Genomic DNA, 10,967 nt, shown 5'->3' with positions numbered 1-10,967 from the left:
CCCCCCCTCCCCTCCTCCTCTTCTCTTAGGGTCTGTATGTATTTTCTTCTCCTTTAATAATGAATTATTTTATTCACTCAAAAAATAGATTGGCCCATAGTAACAGCCCCACTGGGGCCACAAGATCTAAACCATTAAAAGGGATGTCACAAAGACGGGCCAATGGGCCATGACATTCCTAAATCATCAGAAGCGAGATACCATCAACCCAACATGCAACCGAAGTACCAAACGTCTGGCTTTAAAAAATGTAAATCTTGGTGCAAGTCACCATTCAGATCAAAACTTCACAAGCAACTTACAGATAAGTAACCCCACCCCCAAAGAAACAAAAAAAGAAACTCAAAATGAAGAAATACTCCGAAAAAACTCCACTCGTACTGATCCCTCCCCAGACTCACCTCTCAGATGACTGAACATCCACACCAATAGAACCCTGACCACCCCCACTTGACATGCAAACTGGACCAACTCTGACAAACTATTGGCAAGCCTCCCCCAAAATGAAAGACTAACACATTCCCATCTGCGACTCCCCCAATTGAAACTTGCTACATAAATTTGCAAACCATCGGGAAGAGTACTAACAACTAATCTCAGAGGACAATAGACCAGGGCATGAAAGACAAGTATACTGTATACCTACTTCCTCTGGCCTAAGCTGAGGAAGGTGGTTCCTCTTTCTTTTCTGCTTCTGCTTCTGGTTTTGCCTCACTTTCAATTCCCTTCTCCTTGACTGCAACAGGAATCTCTTCCCCAGCTTTCTCCTCAGTTTTGGCATCCTCAACACTCAATTTCTCTAGTAGTCCAGCAGCAGCAGTAGCATCTTTGTTCTCCTCTTTTTTCCCTTGAGATTCAGCAACTTCTTGAAACATTTCCATAAAGGTTTTGCAATCTGCAATAGAGAAAAAGGAATGGCAGGTCAATAAAAGGAAAATGATATTCTATAAATCAACCACAGCCAGAATATTCACCATGAACTAAAACATGGCTTTCATTATTAAGACATCCAAAGGTGGAAGAAGTTGCAAGTGTTCCCAGACCACCTATCTTAAACCCTCCCATGAACATTGCTGGCCAAATAATCACAGGATATCCTAGGGTGTAAGCCCTACTTTGGCAGTAGATTCTGATCCAAACTGGATTATCATACAATTGCTCAATGTTCCATTACAAAGTCTTACATTGTTTTTGCATATGATTTACCAGTAATATTGTGTGGATCTTTCCAACTGCAACGGCAATGCAAGTCATGCATCCTCCAAATGCACTAAAGAAGGCTAAAAACCATTTAATTTAATCCACCATACAAATGTGTCCTTTTTGAACATGGAAATTAATGTTTCCCTTGTCAGTACAAGATGAATAATAAGCAAAGCACATGTATATCCTACAATATAATCACAATGGTTACAATGCAATGAACTCAAACTCCCTTCCAAAACAAAAACATATATTTGAAGGGAAAGAAAAAAGTGACGTTAGATGGGGGGAAAGAAAGAACCATTGGAGGCTTTAGGGAAAAGTGCCAGAAATAGATGATAGAGGGGGAGAAAGGGAAAGAGATGTTGGAGAGACTAGTGCTCCATGACACCATCATTCTGCCCCACTTAAAAAGAAATTATCCTCGAATTTGTCATTGGAACTTTTGGGTCACCATAATAGGGGTAGAGATCGGAGATGTTGAAGATGGGCTGATAGCCATGCCTTCGTGCAACTCAACGTGATAAGCATTTGGTCCAATTTCTTGAAAATGTGACCTGGACCAATCTTCTTGTACTTGAGCTTGTTGTAGATGCCACTAGATAATATTTCTATTCGCAAGTATACCATGACTAGATCACCCTCCTCAAATTCCACATGATATCCCTGAACATTGGCAGCTTCTTTGTAACGTTCATCGGCTCTTTGAAGTTGGGCTTCATGGTGCATCTAGCGGACTACGATAAACATGGACTCTTCAATACACAAACTCCCTCCCCAACCCCAAAAGGAGTCATTTCTGGCCTCCTTTCCCTTAAGTTTCTTCAGTTTGCAACATATCACTCCTCATAAATGGTGCATTCGTTCAACTTAAATACACAAACAAACCAACTACATACATTCTACATTAGTCTGTCTTCTCTCCGAGTCCTTATAAATAAATGGGCATATATAGGAGTTTGATACACATTGACAAATCATTTAAGTGCATTCAAGTTGAGGCTTCTCTTCACATACATTTTGGAAATATTTGAATTTTTTAGCAAAATATGACAGTATTGGCAAATAATTTTTTTTTCCCTGAAAGTCAAAATATGGCAAAATTGGTGATTTTTTAAGCAAGATCCGTCACAATTGGCAACATATTCATCTCCCCAAGGGTTAAAATCACCACTGGCTACCCCCATCAAATCTCAAGCATTGCATCCTTGTATAGTCAAGGTTCTCCCTCCCTCTAATGCATGATTCAACTAATAACAATGAATGGTCAGTCTAGGATTTCGACACCTATTCTCAGTTTCTCACTAACAAGTGGCTCCATATATTCTGGTTTAGTCATGCCTATCATAAAACATGTCCAATATATGTTAATAATAAATTTATATACCATTATGAAGCAATCACCATTTTTGGTTGTCCCCCCAGACTATAAGTCTGTTTATTTTCATTTTGCTTTAAAACTCTCACAAACTGAACTACTTCACACTTTTCCAGAAAGCCTTCCCACCAATATTTTTATTTTGGCTAAAAATCCTCTAAATCCATTCTTAATGAAACCCAATTAACCAAACCCATTTCAGTTACTTCCGCCAAATCCAAAAAGATGAAAATAAGGGGGAGCTTCAGTTAGAGTTTCTTGACTTTCCTCAACAGGAAAGATTCCTAAATCACTTTGGACTTCAATTTCAGCACCTGAAACTGTCAATGGCACGCGTGCACACGCACACGCACACTTACACTTCCCAAGTTACAGAGCAATTCCCACCTTATGGCACATGCAAACAAAGCCATCAAGAAGAGGCCGAGCGAAAGAAAGGTTCCCAGGTCACCTTACTATTTATGGCATTTGTAAACAAAGCTGGAGAGAGAGACAGTCTCCAAATTCAAGTTGATGTTTCCCATCTATGGAGCTCCTGGAACCCTTTTTTCTCCTTTTCTCTGGGTGGGGGAGGCAGTGGGGTGAGAGTCAATTGGGATTAATAAAGGTTCTCAATGCAAGCTAGAGTGTCCAGTTGTATTGGAATCTTCTACCCCTATTACACCATAGCATACACTCCTGGACTTAAGTAAGCACCATTCATCATATAATACCACAACTGTTTCCACAAAGGAAAAAAGATTCAAATTGTTGACATAGGGGCATTTCAAGAGGGATACAGAGATTATGGGTACGTAGAATGATACATGCTTCCTATGCGTGGCCATGTATTGGATCATTGGTAGCGGGCAGTTGCTAGTAGTTAATTAATAGTGGGGTAAGTTGTCATGTGCTGAGTCGTTTTATTATGTGAGAGTTGTTTATTTGGGTCGTTATTTTATGTGGGAGCTTATGTAATGGGTTGTTATTGTACGTGGGGGAGGTTGGTAGTATGTGGAGTGATTACAGGGAGAGGTAGTGGGAATGGTTCAGTTATGATGTACTGTTTTAAATATATGGTTAGTAGAAAGGAAGGTATGATTTTAGTGCATTATCTACTTACGAGTAGGGAGGTCAGGCTTCCTCAATTAAGCCATCTCTTAGAGTTTATTTTGCACCAAACTCTTCCTTGCCATTGTCCTTACACTAAATCCTTTCCATACCCTAACAAAACATCATAGGTAAGAAGGGCACGGCTATGTATATACCAGCTTGGTATCAGAGCCTAGGAATGGAGCAGAGACTGGAGAAATTAGAGGGAGAAGTAAGCTCAATCAAAGAGGGACAACAAGAACTTCTGTCAAAATTCAGCGAGATGTTTGAGAAATTGAAACCACCTCAATCACCCCAGGAAGAAGGAGAAATTGGTGATAATTCTAGAGCCTCTACCCAAAATTTTGGGTTGCCTAAATCTCCTATACAAAGCTCGCATGCACGCACACCTCGCAGCAATCTTACCTGCCAAAGCTTATGAAGTTGGACTTTCCGTGTTACAACGGAGAAGAGGATACTACATCCTGGATGTGCTGTGTGGAGCAATTCTTTGAGTTTCATCAGACCCCCGAAGCGGAACGGGTTGCCTTAGCTTCCTTCCAGGTGGAAGGAGATGCCCAGTTGTGGTTTCAATTACACAAACAAGGAGGAGGGTTATCTTGGGTGTCATTAGGGATGGACTCCATGCTCAGTTCGGACCCACACCCTTCCAAGGCATTTTTGGGGAATTGGCGAAGTTGCAACAAACTACATCAGTTCGAGATTACCAATCGAAATTCGAGCGGATCCTATCTAAGGTAGGAATGCTTCCTCCCAATAGGCAGATCAATTGCTTTATTAGTGGCTTACGAGACAATATTAGGGCAGATGTTTTGGCCGCACAACCAGCTACACTTGCCAATGCCATGGGCTAGCCAGATTGTTCAAGGCAAAAACTTTATCACAATGAAGGTTTACTCCTGCCGTAGAGCCACGCACGAGTCCGGGCAGCAACAAGGACTTGACAGGAGGGGTAGCCACCTTACCCATCAAGCGGCTTACGTCCAACGAGATGCAAGAGAGGAGATCCAAAGGACTCTGTTATAATTGCAACGAATGCTTCGTACCCGGTCACCGGTGTAAGAAGTTGTTCTTACTAGTAGGGTGTGAACCCGATGAAGAAGATGAAACCCCAACCGAAACCGTGGATGATGTGGTAGAGGAGATTGGGGACGTTCCTGAAATCTCTCTCCACGCTATCTGTGGAGTAAGGGCGCCAGAAACCATGAGGGTGAAGGGACCACTCGGCCATGTGGCGGTCACAGTTTTGGTTGACCCGGGAAGTACTCATAACTTCCTCAGCCTGAAGTTAGCAAAAAAAGTGGGGCTCTTCCCTACAAACAAGCAACCCTTTGAGGTTATGGTTGCTTCAGGAGAGAAAATATCTAGCCCAAGTATGTGTACTAACGTGGAATTAAGGGTACAAGGAGTTTTAATTGTAATAGATTTCTTTCTTTTAGCACTTGGCGGTTACGAAGTGGTACTTGGCACCCATTGGTTGCAGACACTTGGCCCAATTACTTGGGATTTCTCAAATCTCACCATGAGATACGAGGTGGCTGGTAGGGAGGTTAACTTGAAGGGAAAAACTGCTACTGCCGATAAAATACTGGTTGATCCAACTCGTGACACTAGGCGCAGCAAGCAAGGGCTTCTCTTCCAATTATGTTCCATTACACCTTCAATTGCATCAACAATAGGGCCCACACATACACAAGTGCAATGCCTACTCAACAACTTTAAAGAAGTGTTTGCAGAACCACATGGGCTCCCTCCAAGTCGCCAATTTGACCACCGAATTCCTCTCAAGCCCCATGCTCAGCCCATTTGTGCCAAAGCATACCGACACCCACACTTCCAAAAGAGGGAAATCGAGAAATTGGTAGCTGATTTGCTCTCTTCTAGTGTCATTCGGCCAAACAACAGCCCATACTCATTGCCGGTAATTCTTGTGAAAAAGCATGACAACTCGTGGCGCATGTGCGTAGACTATCGGGCTTTGAATCAAATAACTATCAAGGATAAGTTCCCGATTCCGCTAATTGATGAGTAATTGGATGAACTACATGGAGCCCAATTCTTCTCCAAACTTGATCTCCGCTCTGGATATCACCAAATCAGAGTTGTACCAGAAGACACAGAAAAGACGGCGTTTCGTACACATCACGGACATTACGAATTTCTTGTAATGCCGTTTGGGCTCACCAATGCGCTCCATCCACCTTCCAAGCTTTGATGAACCAGGTATTCAAAGAACACTTAAGAAAATTCATTTTAGTTTTCTTTGATGATATTTTAATCTATAGCCCAACCTGGGAGGAGCATTTAGCACATTTGGAGGTGACGCTAAAGATTCTAAGGGAGCACCACTTGTATGTGAAAGAAGGGAAGTGTCAATTTGGCCAACCTAGTGTTCATTATTTAGGCCATATTATCTCTGCCAAAGGTGTTGCGGTTGATCCAGACAAGATCTCATCCATGCTTAATCGGCCAGGCCCAAGACTTTGAAGGCTATGAGGGGGTTTCTTGGTCTAACAGGGAATTACCGTAAGTTCATCCAGAACTACGGGAAAATCGCGGGACCACTCACAAACATGCTGAAAAAAAATGGGTTTGAATGGAATCCCATAGCAAAAGAGGCATTCGAGCAGCTCAAAGAAGCTATGACCCGAGCACCTGTCCTTGCATTACCCGATTTCTCTTCTCCATTTATTGTAGAATGTGATGCTAGCGGATCCAATATTGGAGCAGCTCTACTTCAACAGAGACCAATTGCTTTTCTCAGCCATGCATTACAAGGACGAAATCTCTTATTATCTACATATGAAAAAGAGATTTTGGCACTCGTAGTAGCAGTGCAGAAGTGGCATTCCTATCTGATTGGAAGGAGATTTATAGTGCAGTCCGACCAGCAAAGTTTGAAATACCTGTGGGAGCAAAAGATTACCACCCCTGCACAACAACAGTGGTTATATAAACTAATGCATTATGACTTCACGGTGGAGTACAAGAAGGGTAAGGAGAATGTAGTTGCCGATGCTTTGTCCAGGAGAGAGGAAGAGAATGAAGGTGGGACCCACTTTCAAATTTTAGCCTTATCGTTTCCTATTTCTAATTGAATAGAAGCTATAAAGAAGGAAGTAGAGACCAACGTGGAGCTACAAGTTCTTCTCTAAAAAATTAGGAGTGAAGAAGCTGTGGGACCATGGGAAGAGAGAGATGGCGTCATTATTTTCAAAAGGAGAATTTATCTCCCTACAAACTCTCCTCTAATTGACACCATTCTTGACCAAGTCCACAATAGTACACACGAGGGATATCACAAAACGTTCCACAAGATAAGGTCCACTTTCTATTGGCCAGGTATGCGCAAATCCATCTTAGAAAAGATAGCTAAGTGTGACGTTTGCCAACGGCACAAAGCTGAATTACAAACTCCAGCTGGGTTGTTACAGCCTCTCCCTATTCCAGAACGAATCTGGGAGGATATCTCCATGGATTTTGTGGAAGGACTTCCAAATTCTAAGGGAAAGACAACAATACTAGTAGTTGTTGATCGCCTATCTAAGTATGCCCACTTTATTTCCCTTGCACACCCCTACGTGGCTGCTAGCGTGGCTCAATTATTTTTTGATTATATCATGAAGCTACATGGGATGCCTAAGACAATTGTTTGTGACCGAGACCCCACTTTCACAAGCAATTTTTGGAAGGAAATTTTTCAACTCAATGGTGCACGTTTTAACCTAAGTTCGGCTTACCACCCTCAAACGGATGGCCAAACTGAGGTAGTAAACCATACCATGGAGATATATCTAAGTTGTTTCACAAGTTCACATCCAAAAGAGTGGGGCAAATGGTTAAGCTGGGCAGAGTATTGCTACAACACCAGTTGGCACTCGGCAATCAAAACAACACCATTTAACGTGGTTTATGGTCGATCGCCGCCAACATTATTGACCTATGTGCCAGGAACAGCCAAATTGGAGGCCGTAGAGCACCAACTTGTGGATCGGGATACTATGATTAAGCAGCTGCAGCAGCTCCTTATGGAAACGCAGAATCGTATGAAAAGGGTCTATGATACTCACCATCAAGACCGAGAATTTTTGGTCGGCGATTGGGTATACCTAAAATTGCATCCATATCGCCAAACAACTCTTGCCTTGCGAAAATTCCAAAAGCTTGCGCCCAGGTATTATGGACCATATCAAATTGTCCATAGGATAGGAAGGGCTGCTTATAAATTGGCTTTCCCTGAGGGATCCAAAATTCACTCAACCTTCCATGTCTCTCTTCTCAAGAAACGCATCGGTGAACGCCAACCGTCCAAGAAGATGAGACTCTTCAACCATACCCTCAGGCTGTTTTAGAGCATCGAGTCCACAAGAGGAAGCCTCAAGTTTTGATTCATTGGCAGGGACTCTCCCCAACTGAAGCTACTTGGGAAAACGAAGAGGCGATGCGCATGCAATTCCCTATTTTCGGACTTGAGGACAAGTCCACACTCAAGGGAAATGGAACTTGATACATGCTTCCCATGCGTGGCCATGTATTGGATCATTGGGAGTGGGCAGTTGCTAATAGTTAATTAGTAGTGGGGTAAGTTATGTGATGAGTCGTTATATTATGTGAGAGTTGTTTATTTGGGTCATTATTTTATGTGGGAGCTTATGTAATGGGTTGCTATTGTACATGGGGGAGGTTGGTAGTATGTGAAGTGATTATAGGGAGAGGTAGTGGGAATGGTTCAGTTATGATGAACTATTTTAAATATATGGTTAGCAGAAAGGAAGGTATGATTTTAGTGCTTTATCTACTTAAGAGTAGGGAGGTCAGGCTTCCTCAATTAAGCCATCTCTTAGAGTTTATTTTGCACACCATATTTTATGTGGGAGCTTATGTAATGGGTTGCTATTGTACATGGGGGAGGTTGGTAGTATGTGAAGTGATTATAGGGAGAGGTAGTGGGAATGGTTCAGTTATGATGAACTATTTTAAATATATGGTTAGCAGAAAGGAAGGTATGATTTTAGTGCTTTATCTACTTAAGAGTAGGGAGGTCAGGCTTCCTCAATTAAGCCATCTCTTAGAGTTTATTTTGCACCAAACTCTTCCTTGCCGTTGTCCTTACACTAATTCCTTTCCATACCCTAACAAAACATCATAGGTAAAAAGGGTGCGGCTACGTATATACCATAGAAACTCTAGGGACAGTATAAACAGAAGATTCCCAATTTCAACTAGATCATGCTTAAATTGTTGGGGGATGCAATCCTTCAGTAGCACCAACAAATATGCATATCTCGAGCCAAAGCATGGAACACAAACTTCAAATAGAGTTTCATCAGTTGATTGCATTTTCTCTTCCAAAATTCCAATTTATCAGACAATTAACTAGCAAATCAACTTAACTACCACCAAAATATGCATCTTTCTCCTCCCATATTATGGAGGAAAAATATGATGATACTGTCTAATTGCATCAGTAACTAGCCAGGAAAGTTAATTCTTGGCTACTGATTCGCTCATTCGCAATAGCTACTGAAATGCTTACCACATTTTCTCAACTCCACATAATAAGAAATCGAACTCTAGTCCTTCTCTATCACCCAACAGATGAGGGAGAGGAGCATATCATTACAGAAGGAGAGAGATCAGAATACTCTATTAACGCTCATGTAGTGCTAGAAGATCAAATTGAGATCAGTAACATAACATCAAGAATTCAATCAAAACAGTTGGTCTACACTTCAAACTAGAGAACATCATAACAGAACGGATCAAGAAACTTAAAATCAGAAATATTAATATAAACACCAATCAAAACAGTAATACCTTAGCTAAAAAATAAATAGCCCATAAAACAATACTCACTCTCAACTGATGGAAACCGAATGCAGAAAAGTTCATCCTTCAATTCCCCATCAGCAAAATCAGTGGCATGCCATACACAAGACTTATCGTTCCCGGCATGTTCCTGAGCTGACATAGTCGGCAGAACTGCAATACACAAACAGACAAAAAGTTATTAAAAAAATGAATCCAAATCAAGGCCTACCAAAATGACCGATCCAGAATCGAGAAGAAAATGTGAATAGGAGAGGATGGTAGGAAAGTACTTAGATGATTAGCACAGATCTTCAGAGTCTTCGATTGTCGCATAACCAACCGAACCTTCCCCGATTCCTTATGTTTCAAAAACTTCACTGTCCCAGCACCTCTCTCCTTCCATTGGTTCCCTTCCTTATCAAATCGGTAGAGCTTCGATTTCCTGAGAAGCCGAGTATACACATCAAAAAACATCACAGATTAACAAAGTACATTGAAATAGACGGACAAAGAGATAATCAAACAATCATGAACTAAATAAAAGCAGAGATCATCCAAAAACCCTACCAATCAAAAACCCTAGAAGTCAACAAAAGAAAAAAAGTTAGTAGCTGAGCTTACAGATCAAGGATGGAATCTTCTTCTTCTTCGCCAGTGGTGACGGCGACCTCTTCGAGTCTAACAATTGGGGCGACCTGAGCTCCGGTGTCTTCGTCCTCTCCTGGAACGTTCCCCTCCTCTTCTCTACGCTCAGCATCGGAACTCGCCATTGCAGTCAATCACAAAAGCACAACACGAAAGACGGTGTTGATCAAGCGAGAGAAAGAGGGATAAGTGCTGCTTTGTTTCGTCTGGGAATAATGGAGACGAGAAGGATAAAGTTTACGAGGCGTTTTATAAGGAACATGGCAAGTGACACGGGGTCGCGGAGTAAAAACGCATACTGTAAAAAATGCTTAAAACGAACGCGGGAGATGGTAAGAAGGAGATTTTACCGTGTGACACTGATACATGATGCTGTGACTGCTGTCAGCTGATGCAGAGTTGAAACAAAAGGTTGGATCGTAACTGTGTCACCTCTGGAAAATGCCATAATTATAAGAACATCCCCTCTGTTTCACTAAATTAGATTCAGATCCTCTACCATCAATCACGGTTAAGGAATATATAGTGACTATTATATTTTAAATACCAAAATGCCCTTATTAAATACAAAGTACCAAAAATACCATCTAATAAGTCCCCATCCCCAATCCAATAGTTATTAAACCCTGACCCCAAATAAGGAAAGTGTGGCGCTTGAGCCGTCGCAACCACAGCTTTCGCCACTGTAGCGGTGGCCGCTGCAACCGCAATCGCATGCTTGTGTTTGGTCCTAAACTGATCCGGCGTCATAGAAACATGGAGAGGAAAACAATTCATCTCTGTAACAACGACTCATATCAATATCATCCTCATTCACCTGCGCATGTGAAGACGGTAT

General features: G+C 41.8%; 1 protein-coding gene across 1 annotated transcript; it reads right to left on the bottom strand.

Moving 5' to 3' along the window:
• Positions 1 to 225: 225 nt before the first annotated feature.
• On the bottom strand, positions 226 to 10,368 carry LOC122090103 (ran-binding protein 1 homolog a-like). Its single transcript, XM_042659944.1, has 4 exons — positions 10,106 to 10,368; positions 9,775 to 9,926; positions 9,530 to 9,655; positions 226 to 895 (listed from the first exon to the last, which is right to left on the bottom strand). Exons 1-4 carry the CDS (start codon positions 10,252 to 10,254, stop codon positions 657 to 659), a joined length of 666 nt encoding a protein of 221 aa, XP_042515878.1. The 5' UTR covers positions 10,255 to 10,368; the 3' UTR covers positions 226 to 656.
• Positions 10,369 to 10,967: the final 599 nt, after the last annotated feature.

This window comes from Macadamia integrifolia, chromosome 9 (assembly GCF_013358625.1).
Source record: "Macadamia integrifolia cultivar HAES 741 chromosome 9, SCU_Mint_v3, whole genome shotgun sequence".
NCBI lineage: Eukaryota > Viridiplantae > Streptophyta > Magnoliopsida > Proteales > Proteaceae > Macadamia > Macadamia integrifolia.
The sequence above is the reverse complement of the archived record's forward strand: the minus strand, read 5'-3'. Positions and strand labels throughout refer to the sequence as shown.

What these genes read in the sequence shown, in the direction of transcription:
- LOC122090103 (XM_042659944.1), bottom strand. Translation starts at nt 10,254, where the DNA reads ATGGCGAGTTCCGATGCTGAGCGTAGAGAAGAGGAGGGGAACGTTCCA. An exon ending in GAAGATTCCATCCTTGATCT is followed by an intron (nt 9,927 to 10,105) that starts GTAAGCTCAGCT and finishes TCGGCTTCTCAG; the next exon opens with GAAATCGAAGCTCTACCGAT. An exon ending in TCGGTTTCCATCAGTTGAGA is followed by an intron (nt 896 to 9,529) that starts GTGAGTATTGTT and finishes TCTCTATTGCAG; the next exon opens with ATTGCAAAACCTTTATGGAA.